General features: G+C 35.1%; 1 protein-coding gene across 1 annotated transcript; it reads left to right on the top strand.

The window, feature by feature from the left end:
- The first annotated feature begins 10 nt into the window (after positions 1–10).
- On the top strand, positions 11–17849 carry LOC121870687 (ADP-ribosylation factor-like protein 6-interacting protein 1). Its single transcript, XM_042372637.1, has 6 exons — positions 11–273; positions 2034–2167; positions 2906–2993; positions 3859–4008; positions 4395–4479; positions 5092–17849. Exons 1-6 carry the CDS (start codon positions 253–255, stop codon positions 5262–5264), a joined length of 651 nt encoding a protein of 216 aa, XP_042228571.1. The 5' UTR covers positions 11–252; the 3' UTR covers positions 5265–17849.
- Positions 17850–18930: the final 1081 nt, after the last annotated feature.

Raw genomic sequence — 18930 nt, 5'->3', positions numbered from 1 at the left:
ACGCCCACCACTACTGTTGCCAGACCCTCGCGGCTCGCACATCGACCTCCATCATATTTCCTGACAAACGAGATAAAGATTGATAGTAATTATTTTTATTAGATATATTGATATGACTAAGAAAACACTCTTTTTCGTTGCTTTTGTACAGTTATATATGAAATTTTTTAACAGTTAATATAGAAATTTAGTTAGTGGTGTTGGTATCAGGTACTCGTCCGTTCGCAGAACATTTTGTAAACAAACTCGACAATGGATATGACACAAGATCAAGTGAGTATTGATGTTTATGCCCTTATTATAATGGCTATAGTCTTTAATGATGTTACGCTTACAGTTATGTACCCGAACGTGAAACCCAGCACACGTTTATCTGGAAAACATAATCAACCTTACATGTTTAATCGCAATATCGAGTAAGGAAGAGAGCCATCGTGTCATGGAGTTTTCTTTTACTACGACACAAGACCAACTTTATGGTCGACCAGCACGATATATTAGTGTTGTCAACTAGTCACTGATTAACTTGAGGTTTTTCCTTTCATAATCATGCAGTTTACTTGTAATTTCTGATTGTAACATGAAACAAACTACTTTTCTTATCTAAATATACTGTACTCTATATACTCGGTTCATATCTGCATGAGTCAGTAATGCAACAAGAAACGTTTCACAATAAAATGGAAATAATTTTTTATTGCATCACAATTGAACTAACTAATTTAAAGACTTTGTTCAGATGGAAACTTGTTCCTCGCTGTGACGGCAGCCCACAGCCTTCCTAGGATTCAAATTTATTTCATTATGGTTTTTCAACAATTTTATTCCAGGGAAATTTTAATTCCATCTGCTGCCATAGTTTAATTGTTGTTGTTGTTTATGTTTGATTACAAATGATCATGATCTCGTGTTTAATACAGTATTTTAAACGGTTAGTCTAAATTATCAGTTGTGGCAGTAGCTGACAGGCTGTTTCGGGCTATTTTACCAGTCCATTGTTTATATAATAGAAGTAATGATAAAATAGTACAGTATTTATTGTAGTATGCAAAGAAAAACATGACATGTATGTACAACAAATCTAATTGTTAGGTTACTTTAGGGACCGTCAAAATAGCCCAAAGAGCCTGTCAACTATTGCTGTGACCAGTAATTTAGCCACTGCGTCTTTTAAAATCACTTTTCCAACATTGTCACCTAAATGTAATAATGTATGACAGGAAATAAAACACAATCATTTGTTAAAAGTTTCCAGCAGGATTTTTTTATTACTGCCTGTATAACTGCAACACCAACACCCTCATTAAAGAGAACATAAACTTGTGAAACCAAACTTAAGTTGTAAAGAAAGATAAAATTATGTCAGCTCAGGCGTGATCTGTTTGTTTTGTCTCGCTTAAAATAGATGAATATTGTCCAGGAAAATGTATGGAAATACTAAAACACTTGATCTCCCAGGTTAAATATGAGCAGTTCTCTAGGCTAGGAAGAACATTTATATACAATTGTAAGCTTACATACATAGTTTACTCACTGTATTACTGACAAAATATGGTATTATTATCCTCTTGGTCATGCAATGAATTTTAGGATTTTATGGTTAGGTTAGGATAGGATGGGATAGGTTGAAATTATGTTCTGATGGTTTTTTATATGTTTTGAATGATTCTGACCTACTTTAAAATCGATGCATGACCGAAATGATAATTTTACCATTAAATTATCAAAGATGGCTTCATTCATCAGGGCACAGTAGCATCATCACTCACTCATCTGAAGTAAACACATATACAGTGCATTTCACAGGCCATTACTCCAATGTAAATGCACACTTTGAGGTCAAATGAAAATAAAGTTATCCTTGAACTATGATTTCAATACAACACAACTGAGTCTTCCTTATACAGTACTGTATGTCTATTTTATGATCTTGAATGAAAATCAAATTCCATAAAGGAGTTAGCAGAGGACATCAAAACAGATATACTGTAGTTGTGGAACCACTTTTCTTATTTTTGTTTTCCTGCTTTCAGGATCGACGTGTGAAAACACTGCGGCGTGAGCTGGAAGGCTGGCGCGAGGTGCTGTGTGCTGTGCATTCAGTGCTTGTCTGGGAGAAACACTTTTATCCATTCATATCCATTTCAGCCGTCACAACACTCTTTCTGTAAGACATAGCTTACTAAACTTATTATCTGTTGGGAAGAACAGGGTGAGGTGAAGGAGAAGGTTGGAACCTGTGATCTACCATATTTTTGATGGAGTCTCCACTTTATAAGTCTTCTTCAATATACTGTATATATTACACACCTAGTGGGAGCAGGGAATGATTGAGTATGAGCGTGTAATAATACTTTAATGTTTTAAATAGCCTTAATTATTTCAAATGTCATTAATTAACACTAATTACAATATCCAAAATTTTAAATTGTAAACCCAGATCCTTAATCAGCATGTAAAGCTGTACCATTGTATGAAATTGGAACAAAATTCATGGTATGACCCCAAATGCCGAAACACAAGTTATTAGGTGAGCCATATTTTTTACTTCAAACGACATTTTCTTGGAAAGTGAATACTAATGTGTTAATATCATAAAGATAGTCTATATTTTCTAGAAAATGTATATAAAGGTGACTTAAAACCAACATGCACAGTAATTAACTTTTTGAATATTTTAAATACTGTACAAACAACTGTATTCTTTGGCAAAGTCATTTGACTCAGAATGTGAATCCAAGTTTCATTGAAGAAGTTTTAGATTGTTCTTGGAAATGATTTTTAATAAAAGATGGATTGTAAAAATTTTTAAGGTGGAATATACTGTATATATATATATATATATATATATAGCTCTATAGTGTTCTGTATTATATATTGAAACTTAATTATTTTGTTTTTGCAGGACAATATGGTATATAGAACCATCAATGCTGACATTACTCTCTGTGCTGGGTATTACAGTGACACTTTGCGACTATTTGGTGCCACAGGTCAGTTTATACTAATATTTACTAATCTACCTTCAATATGTACAGTCAATCCAAAAAGTGTGAGGCCCCCAAGTGTCTGAAAGAATATTGGTCAAAGAATAACAAAACCAATGCTTGACTGTCTGAGGTTATCACTTGTCTTCTAATCCATCAGGCCCTGGGGTCCCAATACTTTCTGGATTAACTGTACAATAATGAACAGGATTTAAGGAGTGGTATACATGTGTACAGAAGTGTGGCAGTCAAATGGTTATAGCACTTGCCTCCTGTCCAAAGGGTCGGAGGTTCAATCCAAGGTCATCCCCAGTTCATCCAGCTGTAAATGGGTACCTAAATTTTTAAATTGGGGAAGTGAAGGCAGTCATGTGCAGTGTACATGAGTCTTGGATATTAAATGAGATATTAGGATCAGTTCCTCATTTTATACAAACATCATAGCCAAGACTTTTTACATTAATATCATTGTGTTTCACTTTAAATGTGACTGTTTGCTGACTGTTTCAGCAAGGTAGTTTGAGTAAGATATAATTCAGGGATATATTGGAAAACAAATGATGTGGTTGTGTTTTTATGTCTTCATTGGTATCATTCTGTACTGTACTCCAAAACAGTCTGGAAATTTTGAGAAAATTTTCACAGTACCCAGGAAATTCCGGGGATGGGAGATATTTTTCGGCATTCGAAAGATGATGTAATGGGCAATTTCTGGAACTTCTGAGAACATTTTTCCAATAGCCAAAAGATTCCGGGATGAGGGATTTTTCCAGTCTTAAGAGTCTTCTCATTACCCAGAAATCTCTCACTCCCGAAAGTGCTCTGCACCAATTGTTCCGGCTAAAAAAGATATCACTACTAATTGTTGCAGATTGTGCCTTGGATAGTAGGGGCACATTACTGGACTGGGGCCCATGAGCGTCGCTATGAGCAGATCATCACATCTGTGGCTTGTCTTTGTGGCTCGGCTTCTTACATCTCAAACACTCTCACAAGCATGAAGGAATCAAAACCCAGGACTGTGAGTATAATTCTTTGTGTAAAATATAAAATAATTTACGTTACTGTGGAGGTTTTAAATTACTATTTTTGAGAAACTAAGAGTGAGTTTGGTTTCCCATTTGGGTAAAACCTCCCTTGGAAATTGATAATAACTGATAGCCTTCTCTTACTGTAGCTAGTCAAGATTTTTTTATGCCTCCACTACCGGCTTTGGATATACAGTAGTGTATTTGTGTTGGTATTCAGCCATCTTTCTGTTATTCCCACCCGTGTCAGGAGGAAGGATGGTGGATGTGGTTGTTCTTGTGTAAAATTTACCCCAATTATTGTGGAATTTATACATTGCTGTAAATTCATTTTAAAAGTCATTGTGATTAAGATTTTAAGTAGATTGGTCTTCCCCAGTACTTTGTGATGGTGACAGGGAGTTTGCTGGTGTGTGCCTGGGTAGGTAACACCATCAACAACTTGCTCCTAACATATCTCATTGGTAAGTACAGTACTTCTTTATCATAGTGTTGTTACTGTCTTGTGTTGTGTTCTCTGCTTCAGCTGCCAATGTTATTAAGCACTCGTCACTAAGTCTTAGATAAAAGAAAGTTATAAAAGGCAGGAGATGAAAGAAGTGTGAATAAGGACATAAAGAAGTGATTGAGACAAGTTCGTCACACTTAAAGGGGTGAAGTGGAAAGAGTTGAAGAGCGATAAGAACATCTCAATAGTGCAGTTGTTTTATTCAGTAGAAGAGAGAATGGTGGTAGAAGAGGTTGGTAGTACAGTACTAACTATAGAGAAGAGCTTATGAGTGCTTCTTGTAAATAGAGAGACAAACACTGGGTTACTAAGTTTATTATCAGAATTATGATGTTAAGGGATAACTACAGCAGACCTCAGTTGTAGCAGAAGGTATGTTGGTTTTATGTTTATTGTAGAATGCAGAGAAACCAGAAGTTCTAAGTTGATTAGAATGTTTGAAAAGTTCTCGTCTTGCTCTCTAACATTAGTGACTAGAAGCATTGTATTGAATGAACGTTGTAAGATGGTGTACACAACAGGCATGAGTCCATTTTATGACTACAGTATATGAAATCTTGCATTGCAGTGGTGGTAATTGTGTTGATCCCAGGCATGAGGCCTCATGGAATCCTGCAGAAATACTTCTCTGCTGCACTGAAGACAATTGCTGGCCTTTTGAAGAGTTCAGTTTCAGCTGTGCAGGGAGGAGGGGGTGGAGGAGGCTCAGCCAATGGAGATGCTTCCAAGAAAAAGGAATGAGGTTTAAGGTGAAGCAAAGATCATGATGAAATTTTAATTTTTTTGCAAAGATATATAATACTAAAGGTGTATCAGAACAGTAATAGATGTCAGCAAAGTTTATTAAAGAAAAGCACATTAAAAAAAATCTTAGTTAAATTAAATGTAAAAAACCAGAGAATATATACTATAGTATTATGCAAAACACACATACTGTACAGAGTTTACCAACCAGAATATTAGAAAGTAGAAAGTTAACAAGTTGGGGACAAAATTATTAGGATATATATTTTTTTTTTAACTAACATCAATTAATCAGTTACTCTCTCCTTGAATGTTTATCTTGAGACCATGAATATGTGTTAATTATTTTAATTATTACGAGACAGCAAAGTCAACCTCGTTTAGTTAAGTATTTTTTCTTGGTCTGTTGTTGTAGGTGTTTCTTCCTTTAGCAGGTCCAAGTTCTTATTATCATCGCCCATTACACAAAAATTAATGCAGTTCTTCAGATTGTGTAACTTTCAAGTACAGTTATTGTAAAGCCAAGGTAGGCATCAATTAAACTCCTGTATGACTTCATCGAATGCTTCAGTGTAAATTATTAATCACAATATTTCAGGTTTCCACAGTAAAGTTTATTTTCTGTGTTTGTGTTTAAAATGTTTTCTTACAGGAACAGAATACTGTACTGTAGTTCTGAAATGTTTTCTAAAATTGTGTTCACATATTGTATTGATTTTATCTCAGTAAGTTATATGTTTTAGTTCTTTCATTAATTTAAGATTACCTCATAATGAGGACTCACAAAATACATTACCAAAATGCCCTCATGTCTTGATGGTCATTTATTCGTTCTAGGGTTAAAATTGAGCATAAATTGTTGATATTAACAGACACATGTGAGTTGCAATCAAAATAATATTTCCTGTGTGACATCAGTATTAAGAAAACGTCAAATGAGTACTTTTGCAGTTGCTTTGTTGATACAGTGGTGGTGATGGTGTCAGATATCTTTCACCAAATAAGTTGCCATTGTCATTACTCAACTGCCAGTATAGTGCTTTTGTAATTGAGTTTTGTGTCCAAGCAATTTGGTTGCCTCTCCCACAATTCATGCTCAAGTACTCCTGCACTGTTTTCAATTGTCCATAAGACTTGGAACTCTCAAATTGCAGCTTCTGTTTGTGTCCTACATTATAGTTTAGCTTTGCTGTCAGATGGCTTTAAGAGTTAATTATGTTATGCATCTTGATGTACATTTTGTTTTGTTACCATTATTCCTGAAAGCAAATGATATATATATTCCTAAGAGTATTTATTTTTATCAAAGCAAGATATTTCAGGTGGTAGCTCCCATAAGAGTCACTAGTTTCCCTCTCAGTAGAGTGGCAGTCTTTTGAGGATGGATGACAGGGCATAGGTTGGGACTAGAAGTTATGTGTACAAGTAAGTAAATCTTTGGAATGTATGGTTTTATGAATATCTGATTTTTTAATGGTCATGAAGAGAATATATACAGTACTAAGAAAATCACTAAAGAAGGTAATTATACACTAATGCTGAGGAGGTGTTGTCTGAGCTTTTGTCTTGTACAATTACACTTTTTGAACATTTGTCAACAACAAGAATTCTTTTGATATATTTTCTGACTTCAAGATGCCTTCAAGCTCTTATTGACAAATGACTAGTGATATCTGAAGGTGTACAGTCGGCAAAACTGTTCATGGGATATTCTCATTGAAGGTGTTCAAAATGGTTAAGAACATGTCATACAGAATATTAATTACAATGCGGGGAAACGTTAAACGACAATTAATTTACTGACTTTAGGTTGGCCATGAATCTTACCTGCATCACCTCAGTCCCCCTATGGGAGCTCGGATCTGCTTTGTAGACCATGACCAATGATACCTGAATTAACCGCAGCCTACTTGTGTAGTTATACTTTTGAATGGTGTACACAGGGAAGTTGTCTTGTTGTGCAATCTAAGATATCATGTCCAGTTTTTTTTAGGTTTTGTGTAGGTTTGTTTGTTTCCAGTACAGTTTTAATTTTCTTATAAACTCATACTGTAGACTCTTATATTCTCAAGGTTACTTTCAAGGGAGACTTACATACAATCAAATCTACATACAATTGATCAATTTAACTTGTAGGGAAAAACACGTTGGGCTCTTGGACGGCCAGCTAGGGGATATACAAATTATTAATACCCTAACAGACAGACACATACATGTTAGATAATTAAATAATACAGTAATGATATTTTTACGGAGAAGATTGTACAGTATTTTGATATATTTCCCTCTAGAATATTAACAGTGTGAGAAAGATGGGAGACTTTTAAGGTCACTTTAAACAGACAACCGACAGTGAAAACAAAAGTGCATGATTTCCTCGAGTCCATCAACACAAGCCAGTTTCTCTGCTTCCACAGGTAAATTTCTGCTCCTTGTTCTTCTTGTTTCATTTCTAATTCATTATAGAAATTCAGTTTGTGTTTAAAAAGACCAAAAGCGTAATTGTTTCAGCTCGATTTTCTGTTGTGCTCCCCACTACCCGAGAACTTAGCACATAATCAACTCCGCCACTTATGTAATTTAGTTTGTTTGTCTGGCTGTGCTTTCTTCTCATCTAGTGTATGTTATTCTTATTTAATATTATCTTTTTATATAGTCATATAAGTACTTATTATAATTGGTTTTATAAATGCAAAAGGTTTCCTGTCCCATATTTCACATTTGTGGCATTATACAGCACTACAGCACTACACTACATTGGATAATTAGGAATGCTGGTGAGCAGTAAACTACAGTAATGTTCCCAGCTTTTCATATCTGTGGTACTGGGTAATTGTTCCCTGAATATTATATGGAAGAAGAATTGGAAGTCAATTGCATTTCTGCAGCTTGCCTGATTATACACTGTACTGTTGATGTAAAGTAACCCCTGGATCATTGACTGATATTATTCTTGAATGATTGTAATGATATTAATTCATAAAGTAGTGACCTCCTATACAGTATATATGATATATACACGGGTATATATTTTATGATAAGAGAATGTTTCTGAGGTCAACGCTTAAGACAGTTGATTTTCCTTGTTTGTTTTTTTGTCACAAACTGTTTTTATGTTCATATTCAAATGTTCCTCAGGTGTGTGTGTGTCTTGGTTAACTTCACTTTACTGTACCTATCAGTTGCTACTCAATGATGCCAGGGAAACTTTCTTAGCTTTGATTTTGTAATAAAACAGAATATGAGGCACTCATATTAAACATTACCTTTAAATACTGCCTTCTGCTGCTACACACCAACTTAGCCAACAGTTAGCCTCAGTTGTTTAGGAAGAGCTTTTCATAGCATCAGTATCAACGTCCTGTACTGTACTCCCAAAGAAGGACAGAAGTTGGCTGACCAGCTTGGTGCATTGAGTCTTGGGTTTCACTCGAGAGCAACTGGGTTTTTGTAATGATTTTACAGTAGTTTTTCCCTATCTTATTGCGATAGACTGTACTGTAGTGTATGTAGATATATACATGGAATCCAGCTTTGACAACTTGAGGCCATTTGGGACCACTTGAAGCCAAGCCTCATACTGCTTTGTGCTGAATGATTACCTTTGTATATTCTCTCCATTGCTGTCAAGTCATAGCCAAGATATACAATATGTAGTGAAGATATGTACACTAATTTGTTCTGGTCAACATTATTACATCGACAGACGTAGCATCGGTGAAGCTGGAATTGTTGCCGCTCAATTTGATATGATATGGAATTGTAAAGTCCCAGTCAGTTGGTTTGAAGTATCGGGCATAAACTTTCATGCATGATAACACACAAAGATTTATTTATCTTTATTTTTAAGTCTTCAGTAATTGTTCTTTACCTTTTTCAATTTTGTACATATTTTCTGTCTTGGTCATGCTTGTGACACAGTATTTGTGATTTGGTTTATTTATTTTATTTTATTTTTATTTTTTGCAATTTGGTGTTTGGGAGAAATTGACACAGTAGACCGAGTAGCTTGTTAGGATTCTTTATGAGTAAGACCAAGAGGGTCTTTGTGTGTTTGTTTCTCTCGTCTGTTAAAGTACAGGGATGAAATACGTGAATCTGAAACGTAATAATATTTTTCTTCAGTATATCTTCAAAGTGATATCACATTGTGGCATTGCAGATGAATGCACAGGATTACATGGATACAGTAATTACTGGACCTTTCATACAGTTACATGATGAAACCTCTCACAAAGGGCCCTAAACTATGATTGGTATTAAATCAATTCTTGTATTAAAATATAACAAATAGAAAATGTACAATGTTTAGTTGAACCTTTTGTATCATCTCAGATAACCAAGAGGTCTGGATATTTAGAAAAAAAATACAATTGCAAATATTAAAAGAACGGCAAAATGAGAACAGGTGTTGCTCCCACCCAAGACAACTCACACCCTTAGCCACATACACATGGACCCATTGGCTGTAGCATCCCACTGACCACTAACACTCCTGCTTCTTGCTATTTGTTTTCAAAAGTATTCTGCATATCTACCAGCTTTTTCTAATATGATGCCAATGAGGAAGAGCTTTGTAGTGAAGACTGAAATAACAAGAGAAGAAAAAGCTTTGGGGAAACATCTTTATTAACTCTCACCAACACTTTGTAAATTAATTTTCATGGAATTTTGAACCAGGATAAAAGATGCAGCCAGTCTTAATGTGTCATGACGCCTTTAATGTTTACAGTAATACATAATTTTATTTCATCGCATCATGCTGCTTTACTATACAGCTTCATATTATTGTCAGTTAAGTAAGTTTTATTCAATAAGGACACTAAATAATAAAACATGGTGGGAAATATCATAAAAGTAATGTATTAAAGTGAGGCACAGGTTCAGATACCAACATCCTGCTTTAAGACACTGCCTGAAGTACTGTACTGTAAGATGCTTCAATAAGCATTTGAATTGTATATTTCTTCATCAATATTAACTTACAATAGATTCTATGATTGTCATGTTTATTATTTATATTTTGTTACAGGAAGCACCAAATCATTGTATAATAGTTATCTAATCTCCATCACTTGCCTTAGGAGCTGCCCAACAAAGGTATGAGGTGATGCCAATTATAAGAAAAACTGGAACAATTATACTGTACTGTACCTATAATTGCAAGACTATTTCTGCAAATGTTAAATTCATGAAGGGTATGAGAATAACGTACAGTACTCATATGTAAACAGATTGAGATAATTTTTGCCAATAACCCTGCAAATTTTGCCTTCTTTATTACTGTATATGTATTATCACAAGCATCACTGCATTGGCTCTTACCTGTAGGCTTATATTTAATATTGTCATTCATTCATTATGTCTATATCATGCAGCAGTAATTTCAGTGTTTGTGTAGTTGTAGTGGCATGTAGTTTTTATTGTTAGAATTTACAGATACAAACCAATATGTGTATATCTTATGGGAGCTATAGGGGTTAATGAGGTCAAGCTTACAACATTTTGTCAAACTCGCCAAAATTACTTTTTAACAACACTTGTAGGCTTATCTTGAACAGTAAAATTTTACACATAAATGTAATGTGCATCCATGATTCAATTTATGCATGAATAATGTATAGGGCATTGCTCTCTTCAATCTTGGCTGGGTGATCCAATAATTCTACCTTGTTGTGGATACCATGGTAGGTGTCCCTCTTCTGACGCTTCTTACTTTAGATCGTTGAAGTACTGTTTTGGGTTTACAATTCTGGCTGAAAGAGATGACATGTTGAAAGTCAAAATAGTTGCCTGCAATAAAATGCTTGGAGACTGGGAGACCTCGTCACTACAGATACAAGTACCTAAGTGACTCCCTTTTGTTTGAAAATTTAAACAAATGGTGGTCATTGGGATGTGTTTGATCACGATGCTCCTTAGCGACTACTCACTGGTAGAGTTTTCTCCAGTTTGCTCCTGAGATGGTTCACAAACTTTTGAGTCCAGTATTGGAAGCCAAGTCTGATAGAAAGTATGATTTAATTTAATATCTGGGATGGTTTGAATGGTCAAAATAGACCATCATTTATATGGGAACCACTTTAATGACATACAGTTTAACAAAATCAATGGATGCCTCTTGTTATCAGGAGCAGAAAGAAGTGGGTTAGGTTCAACATATTGCCAGAAGTCTAGACATTTTCCCTGTGAATATTGTTTGTTTTAGGCCTTTAAACACATTATCACTGACAGAGTTGGACTTTATTGAAAGGCAAGGGTTTGTGATATGCCAAAGAACAATTTTTTTAACTACAAGTATGTTGCTATGAATAGTACAGTACATCAGTATGATGTGGTTTACTGTGAATTTTAATAGTTTACAATAGAATGTTATCTGTTCACTAAGTATATATTTCTTAATTCAAGGCTTAAATTAGTTTGGATGTGACATGTTCATTGAATGTGTTTTAAATTATTTTCACATTTCTATGAAATCTATGCCAGGTTAGCTATTGTTTAATGTTGTTGATGGACAATTTGATCACAAAATTATCATACTACTGTTCAGTACAGATAGCATTTTAAATTTCATCTTTTTCTGTAATAATAAACTGTATTGTACTGTACTCTGTGTCATTAAAATGTAGACATCGGTTGATGACTGCTAAGATTACAGTTTAATATCTGCTAGTTTATAGTACATACTACTGTACTGTACAATTTGATGGTGATAAAATTTTTTCATGCATTATTCATTCACTGTTCATTATACTCTTAAGTTGTCTTAGTCTAAAAGTTAAAAATGGACTCTGCCAATAATGACTAAGGTGGTAAAGTTTTTGTAATTGAATACATTCATAACAGAGATCAGTTTCTTGGAGTTTGGAACTATCAATGTTGAGCGAATTGTGTCACAGGAATTTTATTGGTTTTTATTCTTAGAGTATGTTTTTTTATTTGCAGTATAGTACTGTAAACCCTTATTTCTATGGCCTCCTTGCTCACAGTTGTGCTGTATAGTAAGCCTGTTTAGGACATATATTTTCATTATGTGCTGCCTCTTAATATACTGCAGATTATTCCAGGAATAATGGGTAAAAAATATAATAAAGTACAGTAAAGTTAGTTTAATTTTTTTAAATAACGGTATAAAACTGTATTAATACATCCTCTTTTATCATGGGTCTCTGTAACTCTGAGCTGGGTGTTTTGGCTTAACCCCAGTGACTAATTGGCACTCATGTTATTGTGGTGTGTGTGGGGGCATGGGATTGCCTCCCTCACCTCCCAAAGCTTTTATGTTTTGGCCCTTTACAGAACTTTTTATCAATTTCACTTCGAGAGGCAATTATAAGGATAGCACAGTGTTATGGTACTCCTCTATAACAACAAGGCCTTATATAAAACAGTAGAACATCTGTAGCTCCAGACTAATTGGGGAGAAAGGGTCTGAAAACTTAAATTTCCCTTAGAGTCCAGTTTATCATATTGTGTAAGTGAGATGACATGAGCCACTTTCAACCATAGTGTCATGTGCGAGATATTGTAAACCTATTCCTCGTTCATGAAGTATAGGTTAGGTTAAGGTATTGTAGGCAAGGTTAGGTTTGCTTGAATAGTACCTGTGCAGTTCACTTGTGGAAACCAAATTAAACTAAACTGTTTAATTCGACCTTGTACAGACTGTAAATTTCTGTAAATTTTTACTTCACGCTAAATTTTAGTCATACAATATTGTGTGTTACATTATTTATAACACTATTTTTTCTTTGCTATTGATTCTTTTTCATTCTCATTAACATATTACTTGGTATATAAGATACAGAAACTGAATATTGGATTGCGAGTACAAAGGAAAAATTGTGATACGAATCATAAGAATTTATTTATCTGATAAGAGAAGCATTCTCAATTTATGCTTTTATAGAATAAGGATATGAATTGAGAATGGTGTCCCTGAGGAAATTGGTATAGTATTGTATATTATAAAAGAAATATTAGCCTAGTTAAACAAGAATAAGAATTTACACTTCTATGTTAACCCCTTGTATACCAAATTGCCACTGCTCATACTGCTGGTCTTATAAAATTCACAAATATTTCATCATTAATTTTGTTGAGAAGAGAGAAACTGGTTTCTAGTGAGTAAGACTTCATTAATGATGTGTAGTGTCACTGTGGATAGTTAATATTTTCACGGCTGGGATAGTAAGACGGGTGCAGGTTAAGTGAATGGTGATCGGAGGATGGAAGTGGATCGGCTACTCTAGTGGGGTAACTTATAAGAGGTGTGTGTGTGTGTGAAGGGAAGGTAGTGAATGTAAACAAACGTAAAGTAATGGAAATACTGTGCATAGAGAAGGGAGACAAATAATTGTTAGCATGACTGGAGGGAATAAAGTACTGTGTCTAGATGTCTGGGAGAAGATGTGTTTGTAATAGTATAACAAGTGATGAGTTTAACCACTGAGTAGCCAGAGGAAAGAAAGTAATTGGTGGATTAATAAATGTATAGAGAGGGGGAACTGTGTCAAGAGTGGCATAGGTGGGGATGTAGAGGGGACTTATTGAGATGATATCACATGGGAGCAAATTACAAACAAAAGAAATGACATAATTAAGAACAAGAAATAGAGATATGAGGAAGTGAATAAAGTGCTACTGGATGTGAAGGATTGGTAAAAAGTGTACAGTACAAGTAAGAGGGGTGGGGTGAAGGATGAGCTAGAGGGAAGACATCGAGGAACCAGCAGTGAGCGTGGTGTTGAGTGATTCTGGGGGAAGGGTATTTTGTTGATGGGTGCTGCTGGTTTGTGTGATGCAAGAGTGTTAAACCATATCTAGGGCCTTATTATGGAATAGAAGGACCATCATGAAATATTCCTTGATATTCAGTTCATTAGATCAATATGTGTTTATGTTGGCGAGAGCTTCATACGTTTAATTAAAATTTCATGCTGTGGTGTTAAGCTTTAAGCGGACCAAGACTTAAAAGAGCAATGTAATTTAAGACCAGCAAGAATTTATGTGTTTATGAGCACATGAGATCACTTACTGATATTATATAAATGATGTTGTACTGCAGCATTACCTGATAGTGGTCAGCAAAATGAGTCTTCCATTAACAAACTGACAAGTCTTGAGCTCAACAAAAATATGATGACATATTTTTATTTCTTAACATATGAAAGAATTTGATGCTTTGAGGTTTTAAAATCCATTGTACAGTAGTGTGGTAGCAATATTTTGGTGGCCAAGGGGTTAAAGAGAATATAAAATACTGTCTTTGATGTTGCAGAAAACTGAGAATATAGAAGAGTTTGTTATGGAAGTCTAGTAGGAGTGGAGTAAATGTATTAGAGATATATTTAACTTTATTAATACATAATTTACTTTAGTGCATAGTGAATTATTTCTTTTGTGTTTATTTTCACATCTTTAACAGAGGCACTTAAGTCTTTTTGTGTGTTGGCCGTGTTCGTTTATGTCGCCGTATTGTATTGGTGTTTTGTGTGGGCACCTGTTGACATGTTTGGTATTGGTGCCTAAAACAGTAGCAGTCATGTCTGTATCCTTGTTAATTATATAAAAAACTGACCGGTATAAATTTCTTTGACGAAATTAGTTGGGATTGGCTGTGGATATTCTTAAGAGATGTGAGGCAACTAGAGAAAGATCTTGATGCACTGATGTTCATATCATCCGACCTAACACTTCAAAAGCTCCACACAGTGACTTTACATTTTCTCAGCTACTCTGGCATATCTTGTTTACTTTAGGATCACATGAAGATCAGGCACCCCAGCTTATTTCACCTGATGATTAAATAACCTTATGCTACCTGAGTTGTGTTGTTTGGTTAGTGTAAAGGTGTTTAATTATCGTGTGAATTAATCTGAAGTGTCTAATGCTCATGTGATTTAATAACTTTTTTTTGCACTTCACTGTTTAAACATTCAACATTTTCTTTACATAATATTTTATTGTATCTTGAACTTTTCTGTAAATTATGTTTGCTCATCCAAACACTGCAAGTCATGTGCCAATGCCAGTTGTTATAAACACCTTGTATTTGGTGTTTACATTACCAAGACAGTTTTTTTTCCATTGAGTTATATGAGGAAAACTAGAGAATCCTTTATATAACACATGTACATTATGATTTATGTTTTAGAATCAGTAATCAAGGTTATAATGATGCGTTCTTTACTCCAGGTACTTTTCAAAATACTCAGTAATTTTGGTTGACTGCCGATCGGAACCAAATTATGTGGAATTATATGCATTGGGAGGACGTTTTGGTTCTTTGTCTTATGAGAGCTACTCTTCCTTGTTCCATATTGTCTATTTTCAAAAGATACCAATATACTTTGCTGATCACAAATTGTTAAAAATCTCAAGCTCAGTTTCATGTCTCCACACACACACTCCTGGATATATTCATGGAGTTTAAAATCTGTTGGTTTAATTACTAGAATAACCTAAGTAGCTGTTAAATAATGCCAAAATATGCCTGGTCATAAGGAATCCAATCCTGGTTGGACTTTGTTAACCAACATTTTTTACATTTATCTCAACTGAACATATTAGAACAGCCATTATGTATGTTCTTGTTCTAACAATAATTAAAGGAAATATAAAATTTTAGTCCACCCACTGTCAAGGAACAAGATCACATTATCTTCATGAACTATTTTAATATGCTACTCAAATGCGTAACTTTGGGACTTTCGTGATTACAGCAGGTGCTTGAATTTATCTTTTCCATTTAAATCATGAAGAACATTGTGGTTGAATAATTAGCATACAGTAGTGTACTTTTTCTGTCGGGAAATTTTTTTGGGGGGAGTTATTGAGAGTCTGTATTTATTGTAAGGTAATCAGTAGTAGTGTTAGGGAAATAAAGAATTGAAGAGAAGGTATTTGCACATGTTATAGAAATATATATTTCATCAGTGTTAAAGGATCTTTGCAACATTTAGCATCAAGCATAGTTATTCTGTATTTAATTATTATAATATTAGGCTCTTTGAAGTTTCAGTCATGTGTCAGGTTTGAAGTACCAGTAGTTGTAATGTAGAATGAACATATAAGTTGAGAATCTCATTATAGTACTGTTAGTTATGTTCATAGCATTGGTGTGACACATGTTAGATATAAAATTATGATTATGAAAAGTACAGAAGGGATTTTGTTTTCTGCATAAAATATAGTTATTGTTGCTAAATACAATACCTAGAACACTTGCTCGGCCGTGTGTGTCCAGTGATGACGTGTAGAAACATTGGCTTAGGCTGAACATGACACGTAATCTACAGTGGATTCTTCCCTACAGTGGTGGCTAATTTTCATGGAATAATGTAGAGTTGTTTGTAGTAACGTGCCAGTTATATACATAAATGTGTATAAACAGTATTGTACGTATGTTTTCCTTACATTTAAAACCAGCCTCAGCTTAGAGTAACATTGATACTTACCAATACCACTGTTGTGCTGAACAAGTTTGAAAGTTAAGCCTTGTATTGAGTTAGTTTGAACCTGACTACAGTACTACTCTCACAGTAGGCTATGTTATCTGACCAGGTAATTGTATATTTGCGGTCTTTAGCTCCTTGTGATATTTTATTTGTTCATGGTGGAGAAACTACTATATATGGACAGGGCACTGCAAGAGGTAAGGAAGAATGAAAAAATAATCGAAAAGGCATTATGTGCTGTCTGGTTTTGAGGTAAGACGTCTTTTACCCCTGCTGCCACCTGTTGACAGACGTATGGTTATTGGCCCCATTAGCTATGACGTGATGTAATGGTCTTTAAGGTATTGTACCCACAAAATACTAAGAATTCAGTGTTTTTGTTGATGTGTAATAATTTTGGATGCCTTGAAAGTGGATTAAACATATCTAGAAATGTCCTACAAAATTCTATACTTATGTTTTGTCAAGATGTGAACCTCTTTGTTGATGGGGTTTTTATTGTTACCGGTGGTTTTAATGTCCCGTACTGCATTCAGATATGTATAAATTGAGCAAACAAATATTCTTAAGACTTTAGTGGTTGCTTTAGTATAAGAGTGTAGTTGCTAATGAATACTCCAAGTGCAACTTTAAATTATGTTTACTATTTTATAGACAGTTACTGCTGTTATGAAGGAAACACGCATTAATACCCTCTTGAACTACTTTATTTTCCCTTTGTATTTTTTATTTATTTTTATTTATTTTTTATAAAATAACGGAGTTGGTGTCTGTGTTTTCCATATGTAACAGCTGCCAGACATTGATGTCCATGAAATATTTTTCATTTTTTGTGTTCGAAAAAGAATACTTCCTACCTACAATATCCTTAGCAATATGTACGTGTGAACTTTCTAGCTAAAAGATAAAGTAAATTGGTCGTGTATGAGAAAAAAATTGAAAAGGTACATGTTTGTTGAAGGTATCGTGTAGGTTGGTTTCTTCTCAATATCAGACTGGGTGATGCAAGTTCATGTATTCATCCCAAGTTTTGCTAGTCATTATGAGCAATGAGCTGTCCTCTGTGTTTCATATTCATTATCTAAATGTTATATATGTCAAATAAATATGCATGCCCGAAAAATTGTTTTATTATGAACTATGATTACAAACAGAAATTTTTACAAGACAATGATTATGATGGGAAGGAAATATATATATGTAAGTATATCCACACACAGTCAGCGCGGAAAGTTAATTTGCAAGAGGGCCGACGCTTTAACTTTAAGCGTAAATCGTTTCATACCTCTTGTGAAGTGGTGACACTTGGCAACTCTGTACACGTCATGGCTTCCTGCCAGTTTGCCTCATGCAGCAGTGATGGGAGTCTCAAGTTTTTGTTGTTGGAGGTGGCCCTTTTATGGTGTGTGCAAGGTCACGTGCTCTGCTGTTGTGCCCACCCATCATGCCCAGAAGAGTCACAACTATGGAGGATATTGCAGCAGTGATTGCTTTGTTTAAAGCATAGCAAGAGCTCAAAGAAATAGCTGCTCAAACTGGTGTGAACGTCCATAGTGTTCAAAGACTCTTGCAGCATTACAAGGAGACGGGGAAGACAGCACACCAGCCCCAGTTCCCAAGTCTGGTAGGCCCAAGTTATTGTCTCCAAGGAACCTTAAAGTTGTCTCTAGGCAGGTGAAGGTCAAACCCACATTTACAGCCCGGGAAGTGAAGGAAAAAACCCTGCATCTGCTGGGACACGTGTCACTGAGGTGCATTCAACAGGCGTTGTACGATGACCTCGGGTTTAAGAGTTACCGTGCCTGGCACAAACCACTACTGACAGAGGCAGAAGGCGAACAGGATTAAGCTCTGCAAGAAGTATGGTGAATGGGACTTAGAAGAGTGGAGGACTGTATTATGGAGAGAGGAGGCAACATTTTCTGTGACTGGGTGCATTGGAGGGAGGGTCTACAGCCCACCCTCCTCTGAAGAGTACCTCCCCCAATTACTTGGAACTGCTGTGTGACTTTTTACCTTCATCATTTGAGAAAACCAAAGCAGACATTTTTATGCAAGATGGTGCCCCCTGCCACACTGGTGGATGAAGGACTGTGAAGTGAATTATTTCAGTGAATAGCCCAGACTTAAATCTCACTGAAAATTTATGGGCGATCATGAAAAGACGCCTTTGTGACATGAACACGTTTTCTATTCCCAAGCTA

This window comes from Homarus americanus, unplaced genomic scaffold, assembly GCF_018991925.1.
Source record: "Homarus americanus isolate GMGI-L3 unplaced genomic scaffold, GMGI_Hamer_2.0 scaffold56333, whole genome shotgun sequence".
Classification (NCBI taxonomy): Eukaryota; Metazoa; Arthropoda; class Malacostraca; order Decapoda; family Nephropidae; genus Homarus; species Homarus americanus.
Note: the sequence above shows the minus strand (reverse complement) of the source record. Positions and strands in the feature narration are given on the sequence as shown.